General features: G+C 41.6%; 1 protein-coding gene across 4 annotated transcripts; it reads right to left on the bottom strand.

The window, feature by feature from the left end:
• Nucleotides 1-893: 893 nt before the first annotated feature.
• Nucleotides 894-7,657, bottom strand: LOC130880050 (serine protease FAM111A-like). Of its 4 annotated transcripts, none has more exons than XM_057778873.1 (4): nt 7,623-7,657; nt 6,687-6,786; nt 4,968-5,058; nt 894-3,533 (listed from the first exon to the last, which is right to left on the bottom strand). In XM_057778873.1, the coding sequence occupies exons 3-4, from the start codon at nt 5,007-5,009 to the stop codon at nt 1,818-1,820; spliced, it is 1,758 nt and encodes a 585-aa protein (XP_057634856.1). In that variant the 5' UTR covers nt 5,010-5,058; nt 6,687-6,786; nt 7,623-7,657; the 3' UTR covers nt 894-1,817. The 4 variants fall into 4 exon arrangements, with proteins under 4 accessions (XP_057634856.1, XP_057634857.1, XP_057634858.1 ...); XM_057778874.1 differs by having other exon boundaries at nt 6,687-6,783; XM_057778875.1 differs by having other exon boundaries at nt 6,706-6,786; nt 7,623-7,651.
• Nucleotides 7,658-8,069: the final 412 nt, after the last annotated feature.

Raw genomic sequence — 8,069 nt, 5'->3', positions numbered from 1 at the left:
AAACATGGTATGTTATTTGCTTATAGGTTGGTTGTTGTATATTTTTTACATTATTTCTTTGCGTGTGAATGTATGTGTTTCTGTGTCTCTGTTTCTTTTCCTTTGTTCCAATCCTGTTTTTTTTTGTTTGTTTGTTTTAGTTATCTTTTTAGATGCCTGCTTGTTTTCTTTCTTTTTTTTCTCTTTTAAACAGTGCCTGACCTGTCATCTGTAGCCCCTTATTGGCTAATTCTCACATCTTGCTTTAACCCATATTTAGTAATCTATATAGCACCATGAGGTGGTGGCTTACCAGGAAAGATTCAGCATGTCTGACCTGGCGGCTGGCTCATGGCATCTGACTCACTTCCCTTCTTCCCAGCATTCTGTTCTGTCTACTCCACCCACCTATGTTCTGACCTATCAGGCCAAGCAGTTTCTTTATTAATTAATCAATGAAAGCAACAGATAGACAGATGACCCTCCTCCATAATTCTTGCCTAGTTTTGCTTGTACAGAGGAATTAATATCCTAAATTGGCCTGTCTTTTCTAACTGCTTATTTTTAAATAACTTTAGGTTGCAGGATTATGAAACTAGTACAGGAGTTCCTTATGGTTGGTATGTCATCTCCCCATATTAAAATTAGTTCTTTATGGTTGGTATGTCATCTCCCCATATTAAAATTAGTTCTTTATGGTTGGTATGTCATCTCCCCATATTAAAATTTACAGGATAAACAGTTTACAGAAGTAAGACATTAACCTTTACATAATTTAAAATACAATGATTAATTTCAACCTTTTTAGTGGAATTCTTTTTTTTTTAATTTTTATTTTTACTTAAAAATTTCCACCTCCTCCCCTCCTCCCATTTCCCTCCCCTTCCCTGCATCCCCCTCCCCCTCCTCTCCAGTTCAAAGAGCAGTCAGGTTTCCCTGCCCTGTGAGAAGTTCAAGGTCCTCTCCCCTCCATCCAGGTCTAGGAAGGTGAGCATCCAAACAGACTAGGCTCCCACAAAGCCAGTACATGCAGTAGGATCAAAACCCAGTGCCATTGTCCTTGGCTTCTCAGTCAGCCCTCCTTGTCCGACACGTTCAGAGAGTCCGGTTTGATCACATGCTCCATACGCCCCAGTCCAGCTTGCTTTGGTGAGCACTCATTAGCTCAGCCACACCGGGGAGCACTGGACTGAGCTCCCAAGGTCCAAATGAGGAGCAGAAGGAGGGAGGACATGAGCAAGGAAGTCAGGACCGCGAGGGGTGCACCCACCCACTGAGACGGTGGGGCTGATCTAATGGGAGCTCACCAATGCTTGTTTTCTTATAGGAGAAAGAAAAATATATTGTGTGAATTTGGGTGGGTGGGAAGATGGGAATTATCTGGGAGGGGTTCAGGGAGGAGAAACTGTGATCAGAATACACTGAAAAATTTACAATCAAAAATGCATGGTATATATAGGACATAGACTAAAACATCAATTGTTTATGAAAGGAAAATCGCCATCTAAAAGTCCAAAAAATATATTATCATTGCCTACACAAAAACAATGCAGAGGGAACTGCTTTAACAATAGGTAAAGAAGGATGCTTAAAAAAAAATCCCACACTAGCTCAGAATTCAGAAATAGATGGTTATCTATTTAGGGCTAGACTCACAAATTAGAATTCTCTGCTTGAAAGGAGAACAGCAACCAAATCCCGCAGCCAGAAAAAGGGAGCAGAGGCATCCTCTAAATTGGCCTATATAGTACAGGAGGCAATGCCCCAGTGGGCAGGTAACCACTGGCTGTAGGACTTCCTACAGAAAATAGGAAATGGAATTCTCAGACTCAGTATTTCTACATCCCGTTGAATACACAGATTTCATTGTACCATTTTTCATGTTTTTGCTTAATATCATCAAGGATGTGTTTCATTGAAGATCCCAACTCTATGATACTGGAAACGCCACTTTCATACTCACAAATGAAGCCAGCAGTGTGCATGGCTATCAGTGACCCTTTAGAATCGAATACAGGAGATCCCGAAGACCCACAATAAAAAGTGTTATCCCAGGCAACCACACCAGGTTCATGGACGTTTTCCTGGAAACTTCTTTGGGTGTACATATAGATATACTGCATAGGATCCCTGCTCCCCACTGCTTCTCTTCCACGAATATCCTCACATTCCCTTCTTTGCTTGCCTGCAGGCATCACAGTACAACCATCAACAACCTTATATTTTCCATCTGGATGACCAATCATAAATAGAAATCCACTAAGTGATTCAGAAGGTGTTCCATTACCGAGTCCTGTAGGGATGTGCTGTCCTCTTTCCTTCAGTTTCAGGACAGCATAGTCAAGAGTGACATCAGACACCTCAAACCAAGGTTCAACAAAATGATAGCTGTCTTCTTTGACAGGGAACACTTGAAAATCAAACGTCACTCTTATACACTGCCCAATTATATCTGCCCACTTACTTGGCTCTATGCCTTCCCCTACTATGTCATCTATTACATGTCGGCAAGTGAAAATGTACAGCCCTTTAAAAAGGAAGCAAGTAGCACTACCTCTGTTTCCATTGTTGTTCCAAACTATGAACCCAACTGAGTCACTGAGCTGGGAAAGAAGTTTGAGGACTTTACCTGGGATGGAGCTTTGGGTCAGCTTCCTGAAGTTTTCTCTATGTGCTTTGAGTAAGGAAGTGTTCTCTCTTTTCTCACTCTCTTCCTTGATGTATGTTCTCAGTTCTTCCTGTTCTCTTTTCAATGTGGGGTACAAATTCACAATGTATTCTTTTAATATAGTGAAGTTTCTGTTCTCTAACTCAGATTTCTGAGTTGCCACTGCCTTCCAAGGGTTCTTCTTTCTCTCAACATCAATCTGAAAGAGCTTACCCTCTAACACATCAACTGGCTGGCTGTTTGCTATGATGGTGCCATTGGTAATGAGTTTCCAATGGTCACTCTCTACAAAGGAGCGAAACCTGCCATCCTTCCTCAGAGTGGTCTTGATGGTCTCTCCCTTGAAGCCATAGACACAGAGTTTGGTGCCCTCCTCGTGAAGTTCCCTGCACCTCAAAATTCTTTGCTCCCCATTCCCGACTGCATGAATGTAAAATACAACGCACTCAACAGATGACTGGTCAAAGCGGCCACACACTTCATTGTCTTCTTTCTTCTCACTTTCAGTTTCGGAAAATGTAATGACCACATGGCTGCCTTGTGGAAAACAACGGAGGGGCATACCAAGGTTTATGTACCCTTCTATTCCTTCTTTGCCACACACCAGCATTTCTTTGCCTGGCTGTTTTTCTATCTCTCTTTTGACAAGGTCAAGGGTGTTCAGTGCCTCATATAAGCTCCCTGTCCCCTTATCTGCTACCTCACAGACTGCATGGTTTACACCAAAGGTGATGGTAATTGTTGTATTTTGGAAAGAGTTCTGAACTTGTGGAGCTTTTTGATCACAGTGTGATCTTTGGTCCTGGTTTTTGATCACCTCCTTTGGTCTTTTTCTACATTCTCTTTTCCTTTGAGAAATTATGGGATCATTCTGCTCCTTGGGGACCTAAAGAGAAACGATAGACACTTTAGAAAACTGTGACTGCAATGGTATTCCTGTGATATTTTTGTACAGTATGTACCATATTTTTTCAATAAGCAGGCAGAAAGAGCAGAACTCATCTAGATGTCTCAAAATCTACCAGTTCCAATAGAAAGCATTTTATTTATAATTTGTTTATTATTTTAAACAATAGATTAAAATTTTTAGACATGAAAATTGTTTAGAACTCTTTTGTAATTTCTTTGCACATGTATGCACAGAACTGAGAGGAGAGTCTTACTGAATAACCATGGCTACTGTGGACCTAGATCTGTGTAGCCCAGGTTGGTCTCAAATTCACAATAGAAAGAACTGAGATACACTTTTGACTATTCACCAGAGTCTCCTAAAAGCACCATGAGTGTCTGTGAGAGTGCAGGCCTGAAGCATGCTGGGCCACTCATGTGGAGGCAAAGGACAGTAGTGAGGAGCCAGTTCTCTTCACACATTCTAGGCATCTAAATCAGGTGCTTAGTTAGGTCTGTACTTCAGGTGCTCTCATTCCCTCAGCCACGGCACAGACCATAGATACTTTATCCAAGAGTTCTGTTTTCAGTGTTGAGACACTGTAACCCAGACTGCCCTCAACTTCTGATCCCCTTCCCTCTCCCTTCAGAGCTCTGAGATTACAGGCATGTGCCATCATGCCTGGCCTGATACTTAAGAAAGAGAACAGGGGATTGTGCATGTGGTTATTAGCTTGCTTATAACCACAGAGCTAGGGGTGGGAGGTGGCAGAAACAGATTTAACCTTTTTGTGGCTATCTAGGTGTTTGGATGTTCTAGTTTCCTAGAACATGGAATAATGAAAACGAGCGGATGCCTTTGAAGGAGCATCTCAAATGTCTGACCCTTCTTACCCTTCTTAGTCAGTTCAGAGAGCCCTGTACAGCCATGATGCTCTGTCTGGAGAGCACCTCAGGGAGCCTACACATGCACATGAAGCAGAGATTCTGTAAGCAAATCCTTCTCACAAGTCTAACAGGGTTGTAGTAAGCATGAATGACACAGTCATTTCATAAACTACAAAGTACTATACAGGTAAACATTCTTAGGATTAAGTTACACTCAGAAAGAAGCTTCCACGCCAGGGAACTACACCCATTTGCTTTCCCCTAGTTTAATCTTACACAATGTATTTTATCTTTTTCCTCCCTTATTGCTCCAGGCATTATTATTTTTCAATTAAGTGTTGAAATCATTTGATATGGATTTCATTTGTTTTATAATTCTCTTCCCCAGTGCCATTTGCCAAGCTAGAAAGAAGCAAATGGACAGGAAACAGAGTGTGTAATACTCCCAATTCACAGTCAGATAGTTTCTTGGCAGGAAGCTCCTTGTGACTGAGGATCAAGGATTGCTAAGTCTGCTATGGATGTGCAGTATTTACAGACATACCTGGGAAAAGTAGCGTAGGATTTCCATGTTTTTTCTTTGCATGAAGTAGGATGTTCTGTGAGGTATGCCTCTAACACCCAATGGACTAGACCTGAAACAGATAACTCAGATGAATTGCTAATTTCAAAATGGTTTCAAGTCATATCAGTATCTTCATAGGTGATGTATAGAGGGGAATATTTTTTGAGGTCCCACATCACATCTTCCCCCTCTGTTCAGTCTTGCTTCTCACAGGGTGATCACTTCATAGCCAAGAGTTTACCCATCCAGCAGAGTCACCCCAGAAATCAAATCAAGGTACTGCGTGTCAGGAACCAGAGCAGACACAGCATCAACTACATCTAACTGCTAACCCCCACCGCTGCTATGGACAGCAGGTTCTAGCTAGAATTTGGGGGAGTGGGTATGTCTTTGACAAGGACAGTAATGTGCTCACTACTTGAAGCAAAGAGACAAACCAAGAGTGGATATTAATTCCAACAGAGGATTGCAATTGGGAAACTCAAAAGAGTGTTTTAATTCACACTGATGCTAAAATCTGGTCTTCACTTAGAGTGGATATGGGAGGATGGTTAAAATACAGGGAGACAGGTGGGAAGAAAATGTGTAGGTAGTGCCCTGAGAACAAAAGAAATTTAGAAGGACAGATTGAAAAGAAATCTTGAAAGTTATCCAAGATGATACTCAGGACACATAATTTATACTTTAGAGTTTGCTTGTTTGCTTTAATGGTGGGGGTGTTGTTTGTTATTTGTATAGGTGCATATGTGTGTGTATGCATGTGTGTTTGTGTGTGAGAGTGAAGAAGTATGTATTTACATCTACCTTTCCATATGCTGTCTCTAAAAAGAAAAGGAATAGTTTAACAAAATAACTCTTTCAAGCATGAGAAATTGATGTTGTCGGCCTTATTTCACCCACGAAGATCATCAAATTCCAAAGGAGTTAAACTTTCTCTCAGGACAGAAACTCGATAGAATACACTTTGGAGAGCTTTACTGTGAATGTTTCTAACATAAACGGAAAGAGCAAGAGACAAAGAAAACAGACAGAGGAAAGAACCAGTCACAGTGAATTTCCAAATATTACACCCATCATTAATAATTGTTCTTTTTTTCTTCCTCAGAAAATGTCTCCTGTAGCTAAGGCTGGCCTTGAAAACTGAACTCATTTTCTCGCCTCCGAGTGCTAGCATCTCAATTATGTACTGCCATGTCAGGTTTGTGTGATACTTAGAATCCAACCCAAGGCTTCATGCAAGCTGGGCAAGAAGTCTACCAATGGAACGACCTCCGAGCGCCACACTGCCTTTTAATTGTATTAGATTACACTTAGAAGCACTGTGACATTTTAACCCTGTATCACTTTCCATCTCTAAAAGTTCAGGAATATTTCCTCATAATAACAATGCCAGTTTATTCACATTAAATATTAACACAGTTGTGGTACACACTATCACCTTTACAATTTTTTGTTTTGTTTTTGATTTGTTTTGTTTTTCGAGACAGGGTTTCTCTGGACTCAAATTTTGTAAGACAAGGGTTTGTGTGCTGTCTGGGATGGCCTCGGATGATTTTTTAAAAAACAATTATCCAAATGTTTCAAAATCTGATAATATAAGAATTTATTAAAAGGTACCATTACCTATAAAATAAAATTAAGAATTTGTGAAATGCAATAAAACACACTGAAAATCTAACACAATAATGCCTTTCTCACCTTTGCAGTCAGACAGTACCTGTACAGAAGGCTGAAGAAACAGAAACACACGGGTTCTAGCTGGAGGTTGATAATGTCCAACGTGGCCTCCAGAAACCTGCTGATAAAACCAAGCTAAACTTACCGCTATTGAGGCAATAGTTACTTAACAAATGTTTGTTCATGCTGAAGGAGAAGAGCAAGGTTGAGGAAAGGCAAATAGATCTGGTATTCTAAACTCTGGTCTAACTCAGGCTGTAATGTGGAGGTAAGGGTATTTGTAACAGATCAGGAATGGTTGAGTATACCAAACCCAGGTATTTGGGACCAGGGCTACAAATAAATACCTTTGATATTTTCCTGGAGAAAGCTACTGAAATAAAAGAACATTCCTGCCTTGGTGCATTTATGGTAATGGAAACGGGTAACGTAGCTAGTAGCTAACTCAGAGTCAGGTTAACTGGGGCATAGGAAGTCAGCACATGTGGCTCCACCACCCGAGCACGCTGAAAGTCTGAAAGTCTGAGAGAGGAAGTCAGTCTCTGTCGTTACTCCCCACATTTTTATGCTGGAGAGAAGCACAGACAGAAAACCACATTCATGTCTGTTTGCAACACACAATCAGACACGGGTTAGTTCATTTAAGGAGGCATTTTCAGAAAAAGAACAGTGGCTACTACAGACACCAGCTTTTTTAAACTAAAGGTATTCTTGAGCATTGAAAAACAAAAACAGAAACGTTAAATTCTTTCTTTTTGTTCTTTTACTCTCCCAACAACTGCAGACACCACCCAAATGGAACCGAGCTCACTCTCCTCCCAACCCTTTCTCATCTAAAAATGCTTGCGGTTTTTCTGCATCAATCCACTGCCTGCAAGTCCTACCAGGCTTCAGGTCAAACCGGAAGTGAGGGGTAAACCCTCACAATCACAAGAGCTGATCTCCCTACAAACTCACCTACCACTCGCTCTTCTGTCGCGGCAGAATGTTTTTTGCCAGTCACGGAAACGGCTCTCTGCCAGAACAAAAGTGCGCCTAAATAACTTCTCTTACCCAAGGGTCTTGGATTGGTCTTTTACAGAGTTAGCAGCTTGTGACGTAAACACAGCCTCCCCGGAGCCAATCACCAGCCGGTCTGAAAGGATTGGCGTCAGTTCTACTTCTCAGTTTTCTTTTGGGGGCGGGGGGTGGGGGTTTAGAATTGTCTCAAACTGGGACAGGACTCTAATAGATCTGACTGGGCAGGGCTTGAAAACGCGGGAAAAGACCTGAGCTGGGCCCTTGGGAACCACCTACTTCGGGGTGGAGGTTGGAAGCTGAGCCCTGACTCACCACTAGGGCTAGGGCAGAGAAGCACAGACTCTGGGTTCTGCATTGCCATTTGCTACCGCTGAGGCTCACCGA

Source organism: Chionomys nivalis, chromosome 8, assembly GCF_950005125.1.
Source record: "Chionomys nivalis chromosome 8, mChiNiv1.1, whole genome shotgun sequence".
Lineage (NCBI taxonomy): Eukaryota > Metazoa > Chordata > Mammalia > Rodentia > Cricetidae > Chionomys > Chionomys nivalis.
This window is presented reverse-complemented; position numbering and strand designations above follow the sequence as displayed.